Source organism: Callorhinchus milii, unplaced genomic scaffold (genome assembly GCF_018977255.1).
Source record: "Callorhinchus milii isolate IMCB2004 unplaced genomic scaffold, IMCB_Cmil_1.0 Scaffold5, whole genome shotgun sequence".
In the NCBI taxonomy this organism is placed as follows: domain Eukaryota; kingdom Metazoa; phylum Chordata; class Chondrichthyes; order Chimaeriformes; family Callorhinchidae; genus Callorhinchus; species Callorhinchus milii.
In genome coordinates, this window is record NW_024704746.1 from 48,237,672 (window position 1) to 48,256,413 (window position 18,742).

The window sequence follows — 18,742 nt, forward strand, 5'->3', positions numbered from 1 at the left end:
CTGAAAGGTCTTCTTCATATTGTGAAGAATATCTTCATATTCTCTTGTGATCTTGTGAACCTCACTGGTTGAAAAAAAAGGACTGTCTGTATTTCAATTTGTTTTCCTTCTTCCCCATACTTTATACTATTCCCTTAAGCATCCCCTTCTTCAAGGGGTACTGAAAATAGAAGTGTCTCAACAGAAGCACAATTAAAATTGCTTCCAAGGCTCATGTATCTGTTCAGATAAAGGTCATAAAATTATCAATCTTTGCTTTTGTAGTCTGAAGCCATCACTGAGATTCCTGCCCAGAAATCACTCCCAATTTTCTAATTGGCTCTATTTAATACTGTTGAATTGGACAACTTTAATTTGCATTCAGTGCTTGGTTAAATCAGAATAGAATAAATGTAAGGCTTCATTGTATTTTAGTACTAGTGTATTCATCATTAAAAAGCAAATGTCCGATACTGACTGCTGCACAGTTAAAAATATTAATAATCACTTTTCATTTAAAGCTGTTCTGTGTATCACATTCCAAAAATGGTCATCTTGCCTCAATACACCGGGAACAACAAATAAATTCATTATGGATTTCATAAATGAAATGGACGAATCGCTTCCCGACACTTGGATTGGTTTTAGCGATTGCCACCAGGTGAATATGACAGAGTCTCTGAATTACAAGTTACAATATTTGATATTTAACAGAAATAAACATTAAGTACTAACATTATATCTCACACAGGAAGGCACTTTTATGTGGACTGATGGATCTCTATCAGATTACACACAATGGATATCAGGCGAATTTAATAATGAAAATGAGAAAGAAAATTGTGTGCACATTGATTTTCAAGGTATGTTACAGACTGCATTACAAGTGTACTTTTCTGCATATTAATTCCAGATACATTGATGTACTGACTGAAACACTATGATGGTATTATATAGTATTCACAAATGGGATCCAATATGGCAATTGTACTGAGATTTCAACAGTAACTTGTACTTATATAGTGCCCTCCATGCAAGGTAGCATCTCAGAGTGCTTAGAATTCAGTTTTCTGACCAGTTTTGTTGACGTTGCTCTCGCTAGCTGTAATGGTAAAATATTATTCATAGGAGAGCCAATAGAAACTTACAGAAATATTTCCCCATTATTGCAGGGAAATTTTACAAATTTTGCAGAATATTGCAGGGAGTTGATTGGTACTATTGAGGTACATCTTAGTACCAACCCACACTTTTGCACATCATTCATAAAAACTAAACATGAAGAAATGACACATTAGGCTGTTGCATTAGGCTGTCACAAAAACATACAGAGAGAGAGAGAGACACACAATCATACACATACACATATACAGAGGAGTGAGAGACATACACAGACAAGAGGTATGTGAGCAAACTGCTATCAGATTTTTTTTATTATGTCAAGTGATTAGAGCACTCACCTCGCAAGCGAGAGACCTGGGTTCTATTCCTGGCAGGGCGAAATGTTGGGCAAGTTTCCTTACTCCACACAGCCCTATTTACCTAGCAGTAAGTAGGAACCCGATTCTTAGTTAATTGGGGGATCGCTTTTCCGGGCGTAATAATGTCTCTCAAAAAAAAAAAAAATTTGGTTACTCAATCCACGACTGTTTGTGGGACACTGCTGTAGCAATTGGCTGCTGTGTTTCGCCCGCTAACATATAGTAAATTCACTTCACAGTATATGTTCTGTGAAGCGCTTAGCGACGGCTAGAAGATGTGAAAAGCGTTATATCAAATGCAAGGGTTATTATTTATTATTATAGACAATCTCAAAAGCGGCGCCTTGGAGTGGAGAGAAGCCCATTTTTCCGCTCACACCACTCCACCCACAGAAACGGCACAGCTTTGCTGACAGTAGCGGCGGGTAAACAGCCGTCAGCAATGCGCAGAGGGCTGGGCACTGGAAATTTAGTTGTTTAGCGTTTTTTAGCAGAGGGGCGCTGTTTATAGCAAATTCCATAAAAAAATTGCAGCCCCACTTTCTTATTAGTCCAGCTCATGGCCCATAGTCCATCTCTTTAGAATCAGCAGCGATGAAATGAGGTATCGTTGATAATTGCACCATAATTAATTAGTAGACCTCTAGTGTACACACACACAGCCATCTTAGAGGGAAAGGATTGCGGTGTGAGCTTATTCAACATTCAGGGAAGATGGAAACTTGCTAAAACATTCTTTCAGTATTATAACAGTAAGAGTGTAGTCAAGGAAGATTTTCAAACTTTAAGGAATTCAAAGAGGAGTTGAAAAAGAAAATGAACAGGAGATAGCAAACATATTAAATACTATGCTAAAAGAGTTAAATTGTGAGGACAGGTTGGATAAACTTGGTCTCTATTCCTTTGAATATAGAAGGTAGAGGGTGATCTAACTGAAGTGTTTAAAATTGTAAAGGGATTCGATTAGGTAGCTACAGAGAAACCATTTCTTCAAGGGGGCACAATCTTTTATTAGAGCTAGGCCATTTAGGAACGTAATCAGGAAACACTTTTTCACACAAAGGGTAGTGGAAATCTGGAACTCTCTCTCCCCCAAAAGGCTATGGATGCTGAATCAATTCCAATTTTCAAGAACTGAGGTCGATAGATTTTTGTTAGATGAGGTATCAAGGGATACGAAGCAAAGGCAGTAAATGGAGTTGAGGTACAGATCAACCATGATCTAATAGAATGGCAGAACAGGCTTGAGGGGTTGAATGGCCCACTCGTGTTCCTATAAATAAGTACTTTTGGGAGGCATTTATCAGGGATAGATATATAAATATACATATATAAATATATAAAAATATATAATACATATGTAAATATATATTTATATACATCCCCACCATCATCATCCAGTAAACATTATTTGAGCTCCAGGACTTTAACATAAGTGATATTGAGATTCTATATAGGCTCAAAGGCTTTAGAACCAACAAATCCCCCAGAACTGATGAACTGTAAATCAGGGTATTTGGGGAGATTTGTGCACAGAACGATATTATGAGGGAATCAACGGTCACTGGGGAGGTTTCAATTTCAGGAAGTTTTTCTTTACCCAGAGTGTAATTAACGATTGGAATAGGTTACAGGAAGGCAGGGAGGTTAAGGCTGAGATACTGGATTAATTTTAAAACAATGTGATGCTATGATGGGAGGACTGTTGGGTGGGTGTTCTGGAAGGATGAGATCAGATGGTTCTCGGGGCCTTTTTCAGCCGAACTAATTTTGTGAAAAGTTTCCACATCTAGCCCACGCTTTACCCTTTGGGACATTCTCCTTCCCTCCCTTTCCACAGACACCATTTGTTTTATTCAGTACTAAAATGGCAGGATACTGCCATCAGAGAGCATAATAATATAAATTAGGGACTTGCCTCCTACAAAGGGAAATATACTCAAAGATAAAGTGACTATTTAGCACTGCGGGTGAGCCTTTCACAGCACCCTGAGCCTCTGATGTATTTAGCTGCTTTAGTCTAGAACTATCTCAACCAGTATTTATGCAAAGCAGATGATGAATGGCTGCGTCTAAATAGAATAAAAAGGATGAAACAGATATACAAATAGCACAAGCTGAGTCACTGATGATTGTTCATCTCAACATTGTTTCTTTCTTTCAGGATCTCTTGGGTCATGGAATGATGCGTCCTGTTCGACACAATTGCCTTTTATTTGTGCCTACAGAATCTGAAGCCATTTAAAAACAACTTACATTCATTAATCCTTTCTAGGAATGGATTCCCTATCTTTATTTGTTCTCTAATGCCACTGTCACTGTGCTTATGGTGGCTACATTGACTTTCTCCAGAAGCAAATAATTCATGCAGTTAAAACAAGCGATGGCAAAATAATGCATTTGTTTGGATTTATTTTCGATAGCACACACCATTTATGATATTCATTTTAAATTTAGTTTTATGATTTATTCCTCATTGTTCTGAACATGTGCAGGACATGGTAAACAATCCTGAGGGATTATATATGCTTTAATCACTACTGAAATTGGCACAAATTCAATATTGTACCAATAATGCATCCAGTATAAAGTGCTGATGTATGACTTAACCCATAAATTGACATCCTGATTATGTACAACATTATTAGTTGTTGGCACCGGGAAAGGAATAGCCACTTAAGGAAAGGATATGTGGGAAGGTCATGTTTGCTTTAACCAACTGAGCTGACATATGAATTTATGATCCTTTGTTAGGTCAGAAATAAGAATCCGTTCCTGCCCAGTCTGTTTTCCATAAGAACTTTAAGATGGCACCAAAATGGGCGTTCCATTCGTATTAGACATAAAGTGAGTTTGTAATAAAATAATAACTGCTAACTTTACATTGGATAAAGTAAATCATTGCATCTCACCACATTAGCAAACACCAAATGCAAATACCACCACCAACAAATTACGTATGTTGTTAAATATATGTAAACAGATGTTGATTAGCACAACATCATTTAAACTGTAACTGTTAAAATAAAGCTCCAAAATATCATCCAATAGTTTGTATACTATCTCACAACAACAACAACAACAAGATTCCATTTATAAAGCGCCTTTCACGTCAGGAGGACGTCCCAAGGCGCTGCACAGTTGGGTCATGACCCGAGCAGGGGGGAAATGGTCAGGGTGAGGGAGGGGAGGGAGCAAGGAGGGGGGAAATGGTCAGGGTGAGGGGAGGGAAGGGAGGGAGCGAGGAGGGGGAAGAGAGTCGAGAGGGAGCTGAAGGCACGGTGAAAGAGAAAGGTTTGAGACCGGCCTTGAAGGAGGAAAGGGAGGAAGCAAGGCGAAGGCACTGGGGGATGGAGTTCCAGAGCCTGGGGGCTGAGAGGCTGAAGGCCCGACTACCGATGGTAGGGCGATTGGGGCGGGGGACGTGGAGCAGACCGGAGCCAGAGGAACTGAGGGTATGGGCAGGTAGGTAGGGGGATAGTAGGTTGGAGAGGTAGGAGGGAGCAAGGCCGTGAATGGCCTTGTAGGTGAGGATGAGGATCTTGAAATCAAGATCACCTTCATAAAGTTAATAACAAAACTACACCAGAAGGAACAGATTTTGACACCTGAAAAGCAATAAAATTTTTCTAAAAGATAGAACAAAATTACATTTGTATAAGTGCCTTTCATGTCGGGAGGACCTTCCAAGGCGCTGAACAACCAGTGTTTCGAATCCAAGCTGGAAGTCGGGATGGGGAGGGTGGAGGGCAAGGAGGGAAGGAGGGTGATTGAAAGCACAGTCAAAGAGGAGGTCTTGAAGGAGGCAAGGGAGGGGGTGAGGCGAGGGACTGTGGGATGGAGTTCCAGAGGGTGGGGGTAGAGTAGCTGAGTGTCTGCCTGCCAATGGTGCAGCGGGCAAGACAGGGGTCATGAAGCAGAATGGACAGGGGTCATGAAGCTGGTGAGTGGAGGGAGCGGGTAGGTAGGTAGGGGTTTAGGAGTAGCAGAGGTAGGGAGAGCAAGGCCATGATGAGCTTTGAAGGTGAGGACCAGGATCTTGAACTGTATCCTCTGTGTGATGCGAAGCCAGTGGAATTGGGTGCAAGCGCTGTGAGATGCCGTCCGGTGTGGAGGGCGCTATATAAATCCAAGCTGTTGTTGTTGGATGAGGATGGGAGGTGATAGGATCACGAAATCTGGTGTGGGAGAGGACACGGGCTGCAGAGTTCTGGATGATCTGCAGCCTAAGGGAGGAGTCGGGGAGGCCGATAAGCAGGGAGTTTGTGTCGTCGAGCCTGGATGTTATGAATGCATGCATGAGAGTCTCGGCGGCCTGCGAAGTGAGACAGTGGTGGAGCCGAGCAATGCTGCGGAGATGGGGAAGGTAGAGAGAGTCATGGCACGGATGCGGGGTAGAAAGATCAGTTGATGGTCAAATGAGACGCCAAGGTTCCGGATTGAGGTGGAATGAGCATTCTTGGATGGTGATGTTGTCAGTGGCTGAGGCACTGATGGGAGCCAATTATGAGAGCCTCGGTCTTGTTTGAATCGTTGGATAGAACATATCTTGTAGTTTTCTCACCTCCTCTTCTGAAGGCATTCACTCATGCTATGGTGTAATTTGTTAAGTGCTAGTTGCTCTCGGTATTTCACCCAAGTGTCTACTCTTGTGCAGGAAGTATGTCCATGTTTGTTTTTTGGCAGGAAAATTGACTCTGAGGCGCTATCAAAACTGAGATTTATCTCTCCCTCTCTCACACACACACACATATACAGCGTGGAGTCCTGTAGCTTAGTGGTTAGAGCACTCACTCAATCCACGACTGTTTGTGGGACACTGCTGTGCGCAATTGGCTGCTACGTTTCGCCCACAAAATATACACTCAATTCACTTTACAGTATATTCTGTGAAGCGCTTTGAGATGTCTCGAAGACGTGATAAGGCACTATATCAAATGCAAGCTTTATCATTTATTATTATACTCACTCTCTACTGAATCAGTAATAGCATCCTGGGGCAGAAACCCAACTAATTATTTCAAGTCCCCAGAGTGGGGACACAGAGGCCAGTAGAGTCCCGCTTTTACTTTTGCTGAGAGCCAATCACCCAGCAGAGAGCAGCAATCCAACATGGCATCTTCTTGACACAATAGCATTATCAGGTAAAGCACGAATACCCGTTTTATGTTGGGTTTATACTAATGGAGGCAAAGCCACTTCACTTTCTACAGTGTAGGCATGTGGAACAGTAACCCTAACTTTTAGTTTCTGCTCTACATGTCATTTAAGTCAGGGCAGCATGCAGAGAACGTCAAATCAGATATTAAATGGTTAACACACTGAGGAGGAATAAAAACAATTCCCCCATAAAACTGTGTCCAGGGTCCACATCACTCCTGAACTTGGTGAGTGATCCTGGCAATGGCTGCCACAGCATAAAATTATTTCATTCTCAAGCATTGTTCTTCTTCACATTCACCAGCATAAAATGAAATATTTAAATGGGCAATAAGAAAGTAAGGATTTTACGTATGCTCACCAAATATCTAACTTTGAAATATATAATAATAATAATCCTTGCATTTGATATAGCGTTTTTCACGTCTTCTCAACATCTCAAAGCGCTTCACAGAATAGACTGTAAAGTGAATTGACCGTATATTCGTGGGCGAAATGTATAGAATCTGCCCCTATCACACCTTATAAAAATATTGTTGTCTAACAAATGAAAGTTACCTTATGATTTCTACATATAGGGAATGAGTTTGTGTATTTGTATTAGTCAATATATTCTATAATGTATTCTGGGTATATCTGACACTTCTCGAATATAACAAAAATAGTTGGGTCAGAGGGGAAATCAACGCAGCTATCATATAGATTGGTGTTTCTGCCATCTTTGCGTGGTGGTTGGTGATAACCTGGGCGTCCTTGAGTGAATTCTCCGACCAATACGCGTGCCAAGAACATGAACCTAGTGTCTGCAGTGAAATCTGAATACAAGTCCATTTTGGAATCCAAAGCATCCCTGGCAAAGTACCTCCCTGCAGACAAAACAAACAGATTGATTTCTTGTTACATCCCGACAAGACGCAATCTCTGGAGCATTCTTCATTTCTTCTCCTGAAGGTTTAAAATGAGGTATTCACAAATCGGAAATCCTGCCAGTAATAAAGATGTGAGTCATGCCGACTTGCAGAAATTCTGCTGCAACATGACCAGAAGGATATTGTGTCAGAGAGGATTCCTCACAGGTCAGAATGATACACATTTGGTTTCCAGCAGAATTCAATATTTCAAATTCTGTGCAAAATCTGCAAGTTTGACCTCATTCTCATTTAAATCAATATTTTAAGCAAAAGCTTTTTACCCTCATCGCGTCTACCCCACAAAGATCTCAATCACATCTGTTTACTCTTCTGGGAATTGTGTTTTGATAACGTGTTCCCTGACACCAAGTTTGCAGATGAGTCATGCATCCCTGCATCTCTGTTTTGCAAACCCAGTCATTGGGCTCTATAGATGGGTCATACCTACTGCCCAAGTGCTTTCTTGCTCCTGCAGTCTACTGGGTTTTATGCTGCATCTTGGCACCAATAAACCACTAAATTTTGATTCATCTCATCCTTTTTCCTACCATTCTTCTTATTATTATTCTTGGTCTTAGAGGTGAAATGGACTATTAGCTTTTCAGTTTCATGCAATAATAATAATAATAATCCTTGCATTTGATATAGCGCTTTTCACGTCGGGAGGACGTCCCAAAGCGCTTCACAGAACACACTGTAAAGTGAATTGACTGTATATTTGTGGGCGAACGCGGCAGCCAATTGCGCACAGCAATGTCCCACAGACAGTCGTAGATTGAAAATGACCAATTTATTATTGTTTTTGGAGGGATTATTATTAGGCGTGTGGAGTAAGGAAACTTGCCCAAGGTTTCGCCTTGCACAATCTTGTGTTATATATGTCCGTAGAATTTCCAATCCCCTTTCTCTACCGTATTGGAAATCTACTGTGTATTCTCTGATGTAAGCAGCAATATTAAGCAGCTGTAAGGATGATGTTGAAACAATGATTTCATAAACGACAGAAGTGAATGTTTGTGGAAAAGTTTGTTAGAAATATAAAGAAAATTTCAGTACGCACCGTTTCCGTATAAAGTCCCAACCTGTGCACAGCTTCCCCACTCAAAGTTCTGGTTGCAGATTGCATCAACAAACATTGGGTCTGTGCTACAGAAAAGGAATCTCTCATCTACAGGCTTTCCATTGTCCCTCTTCTTCATCCTTTCTTTCTGCCTAAGGGCACAGAGATATGCAAAAAGCAGTTAGTGCACTTGAACTGAGCAGCTTAAAAAGGACTGAGAGGTCACTGTTAAGAAGTTCAGGTGTTCAAGTAGCTTCACCTCTCACCATGTTCCCAGAACACATCTTGTACATTGGTATTTGATTAAAAAGACAGCCAAATTAAGACCCCATGAAACTAATTTGGAAAATGCAATGTGGCCACCTGGTGTTGGAAACATGCTACAACATAAACATCCTATCACAAGGTCGAATAATGTATCTTAAAAAATGCAAGTGAACCTTGTGCCCCACTTTTACCCAAAGCAAAGTAACTGGCACAAGCAGAGAGCAGATTATTGAACCCGCTTATTATATGTCATAGGGTTTATTCGAAAAAAATAAAAATAGTTTAAATAACCTTTATGATGTGTGAAATCGTAAAGTACAGTTGCGATCTATAGAGTTTATCTGTTCAGGATTGAGGCCCAAAGCTATGTTTGCTTTTTTCTGTTATTCTATTTTTTTCTATTGTTGTTGATTAACTCAATGAGCATTGCTACTTTTGTGAAATGGAACGTTTGTTTACTGCAGACACTTCAACATCGGGGAGTCTAGAACATTTTTACAAAACAAAAGACTAAAACTATTGATAAGCACATTTGACAATGTTTACTAACCACTGGAATATTTCCCAAAGTCCAAGGTTTTGGTTCCGGTCAATTTTCTGGATTGCGCCGGTTGGCATGGTCTGCTGGAAAAGAGACTGTATTTCTTCATATTCCTTGGAGAATGTAGAGAGTGCAACTCGCTAAAGGAATATAAAATAAATGCAGAACATTAGGAAATATCTACTTAGCTTAAATACTTACTACATATTGTTTTTGCTGAATAAATATTTTGATTGGTACTTGTGCTGTGCTGTATTCTTGTGCTTGCCGGGTAAGCTCCAAATCCAGGCTCTTCTCGGTTTCAATGTGTCAATATGTGAAGAGTCAGACCCAATGCGTACATACACCAGCTCATTCATGTGTGGCTGAACCATTTGAGATATATACATACACAAAATCTGAATCTCCAAGGAGCTGTCACCATGAGCCTGTGGGGTAGATTCACTTACTCTGTCCCCATTAATTCATACAGTGTTTGTGCAAAGGACAACGGCACTCAATATAATTATACTATCAGATTAGATTATGATCCATCGTGGAAGACCTGGGATATATATTATGAGTGAAGATTGAAATAAACTACCAGCACTGTATCACTGAGACTAGGATTGAGTCGGGAATGGAAAGATGGGAAGTAACACAGCAGATGAACACTTGTCTAAAAGGTAAAAGAAAGAACACAAATTTCCTTTGAGCATGTCAGGACTTCAAGGTCAAAAATAAGGCTTGAATTTCTTCACCACCTTTCTATAACTTAGCTCTTGTTTTTTAATACTACGTCCTTTGACTGTTCATAAACCTTGACGTCACGCCTCACTGAACTGTGTGTCATCTGATTTTGTAAGTGGTCAGCATGCAAACATATGAAATCAATGTATTTACAAAGTCTTGTTACCCCTTGTGTTTTTCTTGCAATGGATTTTTATTTTCTGTTGCAGATGATTCGAGTGCACAAAATCTGATACCAGTAACTGTACCATCGACTATTGTACATGACTATTGTAGTCAATACCTGGGTCTATGAATGTCCGAGGACTAGAAAGTCAATGGATTTTAAGGAACTGTTCTAAAAAGTGGCTCCCCAAAAAATGTTAAATACTTCTACTGAATATAATAAAGTACTTCTAAATACAATTATCATCATTCGCCCACATTTCCCACTTTTAGTTGTTGGTCAGTGCACTGTAGGAAAAACAAACATTGGGGTAACATGACTTTTTAAACATGACTTTTTAAAGCTCATGGGACTCAAATTCTAATACAGTCACGAACATCGATTGTCAGTCAAATCAAAGTTCATACCTGATATCCCATGTCTGACAAAGCTGATTTGTCCAGTTTTCAGGAATGTTTTTTGGTTCACAGGCACTGGCTTCTACTTGTGCAGACTGTGATTTGCTGCAAAAGCATGGGCTGTTAAATATTTAAATCAACTTTCATGCTCTTTATTTATATGAGATGACAATTATCCCATGCATTTGTAAGATTTATTTACTTATAATATAAAATACATCGCATCTAAGGAATAATAATGTTTCTTCACTTTGTCAGCATTCAACCCTCCCAGGTCAGGTGCAGCACAGAGATCAAGAGATCAAGAACACAGGATTTGAAACAAGATTCGCAACTGATATACACAACTTGAATCCTGTTCCAACCCCAGTAACTCCACTTCAACGTGCCTGGAAGGAAACCATGTCCAAACAGAGCTTCGGTATTTATACAATATAATTTACATTTATGCAGTGGCTTTCACGTCGGGACCGTGTCTCAAAGGCCTTATCACAAATGATGAGAACCTGAGCCGATGGTGACATTGGGTAACTGAGAGGATAATCTCCCGCTCCCAAACACTCAGCATAATAGGCTGATACATTCACACAACAATAATCAGTTAGAAGCTGAATCACTTCAAAGTTCATGTATATTAACACTTGTCTCAGAAGCTACAAAGGTTTCCATACCCCTGGATCTTTTTTTCTACATCCTCCTCAGTGATAAATCTTGGTCTCCTCCGCACTTCATTCGATGTACCTTGTAACACATTTTTCTGGCACATTTCTAAAAGAAGGATGAAAGCAACACTTTGAAAAGTACTCAACTGACAACAAAAAGGAATTGTTCAGCCAATGCCTTTGAAGATCCTAAAGCTGAACCCCAAAATCGTAAACTTTGAAACAAGCTTCACACGTTTTCTAGTGTCATTGGATAGAAAAATAGTCTAAATGCTTCCTACTACACCACTAAGGGTAAGATTTGAGGTCTCAGATTAAGCAGCTGACCAATCACACATAATACATTACTGTATTCATACATTATGGGTGGTTATGCAACACACCTTACATCATTCCCAAGCAATTTGTGTGCCACATTAGCACTAAAAATCATGAATTATCCAGAATTTATGCTCTTACTCTTTGCATTATCAAACAGCCTCATTGAACATGTATTGACAGTGCAATGTATGAAAATGATATACACAATAAGTTATTAAAAAAATACCCAATTTTGTGCATATATTATAATGCCTTTACCATCCAACCAAAAACCTGGACCCAGTATATTACAGCACAAAATAAAATTGGTTTAACAAAAGAGGGAGCGTTTACATCACAATCATAGTTCCATAATTTGGTTAATCTGTAAAACATGGTTATAGTAACCAAGGTCGCTGGAGAAAGAAGTGCTTTGGATGGAGTGAATGTACCTTTAAAGCTCAGGAAGTCGCTGAATTCTCCTATGACAATAGGCATTTCGTCATCCTTATTGGCCAAATAGACATTCTCCAGGTCTGCAGATGTTACAGGCAGAGCGTGGTCATCCTGTCAGAGAGAGAGAGAGGTACAGACTCAGAGTTTGAACTTCTCTCCATGAAACTGATCTTCAGCTCAGACTGAAAGGAATTTGCAGCTAGCAAACACCCATTGTGTGTCTTAGTCATACAACATTCCCCAAAATTGTTTTCTCTCTGCCTCTCTAGAAGCCAGCTACACATGCTACATGTGTAGCTGGGATGCATGGAGCTCTCAGTTTAGTTTGGATACTCTTAAGCATAATGGTGGGTTTCTGCATGATTCAGACACCCAGCTGATCAAACAGAAGTACTAGTTGGGTATCCAAGCTGGGGGCAGGAGTGGAGGGGTGGGGAAAGGTGACCAAAAGCACCATCAACAACAACAATATTACCTTTGTATAGCACCTTTTATGTCAGGAGGACATCCCAAAGCGCTGGACAATCAGTGTTTCGGACCCAAACTGGGGGTCCGGATCAGGGCAGGGGGTGAAAGAAGGTTACCAAAGGCACAGTCGAAGAGGAGGGTCTTGAGATGAGTCTTGAAAGAGGCAAGGGAGGGAGCGAAGTGGAGGGACTGCAGAATGGAGTTCCAGAGGGTGGGGGCAGAGCGGCTGAAAGCCTGCCCGCCAATGGTGGGGCAAACAAGGTGGAGGGCGTAAGCCCGCTGAGCGGAGGGAGTGGGCAGGTTGGTAGCGGGTTAGGAGCTCGCAGAGGTAGGGGAGATCAAGGTCATGGACGGTTTTGAAAGTGAGGACCAGGATCTTGAACTGTATCCTTTGTGTGATGGGAAGCCAGTGGAGTCGGGCGAGGATGGCGTTGAGAGGGCCGCGGAGTCTAGTGCAGGAGAGGACACGGACTGCAGAGTTCTGGATGATCTGCAACCTATGGAGGGAAGATCTGGGGAGGCCGACAAGCAAAGAGTTTGTGTAGTCGAGCCTGGATGTTATAAATGTGTGTATGAGGGTCTCGGCAGCCTGTGAAGTGAGACAGTTGCGGAGCTGGGCAATATTGCGGAGGTGGGGGAAGGTAGAGGGGGTCATGGCACAGAAGTGGGGTAGAGGCCACTACATAAATTGTAAATGAGAATCAAACAAGAAGTCAAGGTTCCGGACTGGCTTAGTAAGGTGGAGTGTGCATCCTTGGATGTGATGTTGTTGGTGCCTGAGGTGCTGAGGCGCTGACGGGAGCCAATTAGGAGAGTCTCGGTCTTATGGAAGTTCAGCTGTAGAAAGTTAGTTCTCATCCAGGACTTGATATCTGACAGGCATTCTGCCAGCACAACAATGGCCCTGGAGTCAAGGGTGGTGGCAGAGAGATACAGTTGGGTGTCATCCGCATACATAATAATAATAATAATAATAATAATAATAATAATAATAATAATAATAATCCTTGCATTTGATATAGCGCTTTCCACGTCAGGAGGACGTCCCAAAGCGCTTCACAGAACACAGTGTAAAGTGAATTGACTGTATATTTGTGGGCACATGCGGCAGCCAATTGCGCACAGCAATGTCCCACAAACAGTCCTAGATTGAAAATGACCAATTTATTATTGTTTTTGGTTTTGGAGGGATTATTATTAGGTGTGTGGAGTAAGGAAACTTGCCCAAGGTTTCGCCCTCTGCCTGGAATTGAACTCAGGTCTCTCACTTGCAAAGCGAGTGCTCTAACCACTGAGCTACAGGACTCCACCTGAAAGTTGATCCCATGTCTGCGGATGATGTCACCAAGAGGGAGCATATAGATATTGAAGGGAAGGGACCAAGGACAGAGCCCCAAGGAACGCCGCACAAGGCTAGTGCGGGGGGCTAGAGGAGAAGCTGTTTGTGGAGAAGAAGTGAAGGTGATGTACATTCAAGGTAGATCTTGAGGTGGACCTTAAATAAGTTAAGTAAGGGAGTGAGACAAAGGGACTCTGGGATGGAGTTCCAGAGAATGGGGGCAGAAAGGCTGAAAACACAGTGCAGACAAGAGAATGAATGTACCATCAGTCTGTAGTGCCTCTTCCTCTCTGCCCCCTTGGCTCTATAATAATAACAGCACTGCACTGGAGCATCAGCCTAGCTCAAAGTCCCAATAAAAGGCTTAAATCCACAACCTTCTGCCTCAGAGATGAGAGTGCTACCCAATGCAATACAAAATTACATTTGTATAGCACCTTTCACGTCAGGATGAGGCTGACTGACACCTTCTCTTACTTTATCTATGCCACATCTCCCTCCATTCTCTCAGTCTTATCTTCTCTCTGTTCTCTAACACTTCCCCTTTCCATTTCCAGGGTAACTAGTTCTATCAAGCACAACTCCCTCTCACTAGGCTCTCAACTAAGCACCTTGAATTCCTGAAATTATCCAGAAGCGAGCGAGACCCCAGTGAGAAAAAGGAACAAAAAACTTACTTGGCATCCATACTCAGTCCAGGTGCCCAACTTTTCTTTCTTGTACCATAACCATTCTGTGGTCATGATAAAATATGGAGGTTTAGTGACCGAGGAGGCCGTGGAGAGACGTCTTACCGGGTTAGAGCCGCACATCATTGTCTCAAAGTTAATGGATGAAGGCTCAAAGCTGTAAATAATAAAAGTTGTAATTATCCTTGAAATTAAAAGATGTGATCCACGTCTTTAAAATGCTGAGAATCATAGACAATGCAAACAGGTTATTTAATGCAAAGTATATATACATATATGACAACTTATCAGGACATTTTAACTCTAAAACATAATACTTCAAAAGTCACTAGAAAGCTAAGGTCCTGGAACCTGAAAAATATACACTTGTGATAATCTGCTGTCTTTTGTTCATTTGGTCAGGAAGTACCTGATGGAATTGTCTGGGTCACAGAAAGCCATTTCAATCTGCTCCATGTTTGCGAGGTTGGTCCATGTTTTGTTGTAGATCTGCCACTTGTATGGCAAATGCCAGTGAATCCGGATGCACTTGTCTGTACAAAATAAAAACAGAAGAGAGCATTTATTTAAAATCACATTCTGAAACGCTTCATTTCTCTGTCAAAGATCAATTCTGTTATTCAATTTATGAATTAACAAGGTCAACATTTTGCTCATACTTGCACAGAAGTAATCTGATTTCATGCATAGGAAACAATGTTCTGAGACTATAATTTATAGCACTTAATTTCACTGCACTGACAGGCAGTGTTCAAAATACATTTGAATGCGTGATCCAACATACTCAAAGATCAAAGCAATTATTTTGGGCCACAAAGGGTTTTTACTTAGAGGGACCATTTCTACCAACATTTTCCTTACATTTTTGTTTAAGGGTCCACCAGTTTCTGATCTGCTTTACACTGTGGGGCACACTTGGAAGCAATATAGGTAAAAGTCAACAACAACACAGTTCAAGTAACCGCAGTTATCTCCCAAGTCATGTTTGAGGAAGGTCCATGGAGAAAATTGAAGCAAAATTTGCATTGCTGGCCGGAACGAGAAAGAGATTTGTGCAAGCAGAATGAAATACTGGCCTGGAGGGATCCTTTCAATCTCCAGCACCAAGGCAGCTCTGGGGTGAATTGCTTCATCTCAACAGCCACTTTGAGGTGCAACCACAGATAAAAGAAGCACCAGTTGTGCACATGTTGTTATGAATGAAAACAAATCAGTGTAGTAGACCACGACTGTTTATTATTTTGTTCGTATAAAAAGATTGCCATCTTTAAAATATAACAATGGAACTATCAACAATGGTTTAAACAGAAGTTTTTGCACAAACCCTTGTAGCTGCAGTTTTTTCTGAGGAAGTACAGACAGATCTCTTCTGAGTCCGCATTGCCCCTGGAGCTCGTGGATGCCTGCTGACATGCAGCGCCCTTCTCTGGGGAAAAAATACACAGCAAACTATGATTCAATGGAATTGCTACAAAAGTCTGTTGAAAGGGCACTTGGGCCACAGAATTCACAGCTATTTGTGTTTGTGGAGGGAAAAGAACAGGAAGTGGTGTACATAGTTTCTGTTGCAATTAATGTGATAGGACCGTGGCAAGTTTTGAAAGAAAAGAAATTGCTTGGCATAGTAGATATGCAGAACAAGCAATTGAAACTTCATCAATTAATTCCTAAAAGGATTTGGATAAATATTTGAACAAGAATAGGATTTGGTGATGAAATCAACTGAGGGGTTTGAAAGATATAGTGTAGAAGTTATTCATTTATATTATAGCCAGATGGACCACCATAGCCTGCTCCAATCCTGCACCTTTTTATGTTCCTATGAGATTATAGAGATAGACATCGCTACATCTCGATTCAAGTGATGAAATACTTCATGGGGCACAATGGTTCTAATTCTCCAATGCATGGTGGGGCATTGAAGATGCCATAGCAAAATTGATTAAAGGAAATATTAACAAAGGTCAAAAAAAACTTTTGCAGATAATTTTTGGAGATCAGGTAGATTTGGGAGATTTATGTAAATATGTGAGCAAATGAGCTAGGATTGCCCCCTCTGATTATTTTCCAATTACCCAGGTGGAAAATGCCACTTGGTGGACAGTAAAATTGAGCTCAACTGTGATAATACCTCCCACTGTTAAATAGTCAGGAAATGGTCAATTGGGCAATCTACAAGTGAGCTGCTAGTTTCTACAGAACTGTAACCCTACTGAAGTCATCGTATTTAGAGCAGAGGTGGAAAATGAGACAATCAGATACAAACATTGGAATCTCACCTTCATCACCAGTGGAGGGTGGACTTTTGATATGGTTTCCATTCTGATATATTGGCAGCAGGTTTTTGATCAGTTCTTCATCCAGACAGAGCCTCTCGAGCAGAAGCTTGGTGGTGTTGTCTGTAAAGCTATGGGAGCGAATGCAACCATCCCAAATTTACAGCTCCCTAAGATGAAGTAGGAACAAATGTGGAGCTTATTGCAAGTCTCTTTGTGGGTACAACTGCCAAACTGACCATGATTGCTGCCTCTGTTGTAATACAGGCAAACCTGAAAAAGAGAAGAACATGAGGTCAACACTAAATAATAATAATTATGATCCTTACCTTTGATACAGTGCCTTTCACATCAGAAGGATGTCTCAAAAGCGCTTTACTGTAAATTTACTGTAAATTGTTGTGAATGTGCATTTTTGTGTAAAATGTAAACCCAAGCAGGAAAAAAATAAATAAAACTATCTGGGTTTCAGCAGGTTACACTTATATCACACCATTTGCATCGGATGAATGACTCAAATTGCTTCAGAACAACAATGGGGATCATTGAGTAGGTAGGAAAGGAGCAAAGCATTTGAGGGTATTGACCAAAAGCATGGTCAAAGAGACACATTTTAAAGTGGGTCTTAATGGCAGGGAGAGAGGGCATAAAGGCAAAGCAGTTAGAATCATAGAATATTACAGCACAGAAAGCTATTCGGCCCATCATGCCGGTGACGGCTCTTTGAAAGAGCTACAAACTACCAACTACTCCCCCTCTCTTGCCCATAGCCCTGCAAACTTTTCTTTTTAAGTACCCTTTGAAAGCTACTTTCAAATCTGCTTTCACCACCCTTTCAGGCCATGCATTCCAGACCGTAATAAATAAGAAATTCTCTGGGCAAAACATTTTCTCCTTGTCTCCCCTCTGTTTCTTTTGTCTCTGGGTTGAGCAAATTCCAGAGAGAGCATGATTATTTTGTCTCAAGTGTCATTATTTAACAATGAAAGTAAATGAAACACTTTTTAAAGCTGCTGTCTCAGCATCAGACATCCCAGGTCAGATAAATAACAAGCTAGATGGAGAGTAAAGATTCCACTACCACTGCCAATCCCACCACTCCAATAATAATACTTATATTTGACATAGCCTTATCACGTCATCGAATCATCTCAAAGTGCTTCACAGGATTATAATGTAAAGTGGTGTCACTGTGTGTTTTCATAAGACAATTAATCTGTCTAACATGTGCCATACTTGATTTTTCAGTGATAAACATGCAGAGTATAATCACAGACAGTGCAAATATTTTTATTGCACAAAATCATTCACCTTTTGAGTCCAAAGATTCTCGGATTAGTTGAGTCCAAAGTATCTTAGATTAGGCTCATCTGATATTAAACTGGTGAAATACTCAACATGTCCCAATAAATATTTGCATTCACAAAACACTAACATGCTCAGTGTAACTGAAAACTCAGTGTTATTTGTTCACCTCTTTCTGCAGAATATTTGCAAGTCAAAGGATGTTTAATTTTAAACTCTTAAACTATCTAAGTATTTGAGATAAAATATACGGTTCGAAGGAGGCAAAAATATCAGTCTGGTCTAGTCACACTCTTCTATAGCTTGGGTGAAGGTAGGTAATTCAAACAATGTCAGTTCCAGAAGACCAGTTGGGATCAGCTAACTCAGCACACACAAGGGTCTGAACTTAGGACTCTCGTGGTCTGTGATTGCTTAGTTGCACATCAAGCATTGCAATTACCCACTAAGCTATTCAATTTTAATTATTTTAAGAAATACTTGTAAATCCCTTTAAAATCTTGAAAGTGAATGCAGTGAAATGCACTGGCCTTCATTAAAGTTAGTGACCTCTCT

General features: G+C 40.6%; 2 protein-coding genes across 2 annotated transcripts; one reads left to right on the forward strand and one right to left on the reverse strand.

The window, feature by feature from the left end:
* The first annotated feature begins 568 nt into the window (after positions 1–568).
* Positions 569–3,701, forward strand: LOC121849228 (lectin-like). The gene is made up of 3 exons (XM_042335725.1): positions 569–640; positions 731–842; positions 3,625–3,701. The coding sequence occupies exons 1-3, from the start codon at positions 572–574 to the stop codon at positions 3,693–3,695; spliced, it is 252 nt and encodes an 83-aa protein (XP_042191659.1). The 5' UTR covers positions 569–571; the 3' UTR covers positions 3,696–3,701.
* Positions 3,702–7,186: 3,485 nt separating this feature from the next.
* On the reverse strand, positions 7,187–17,035 carry LOC121849203 (protein mono-ADP-ribosyltransferase PARP12-like). Its single transcript, XM_042335426.1, is given in 12 exon segments — positions 7,187–7,486; positions 8,592–8,743; positions 9,409–9,539; positions 10,702–10,733; positions 10,736–10,797; positions 11,364–11,460; positions 12,107–12,221; positions 14,595–14,763; positions 15,016–15,139; positions 15,931–16,032; positions 16,886–16,928; positions 16,973–17,035. Coding segments are annotated over 12 exon segments (1,356 nt in total). The 3' UTR covers positions 7,187–7,220.
* Between the last annotated feature and the right edge of the window lie 1,707 nt (positions 17,036–18,742).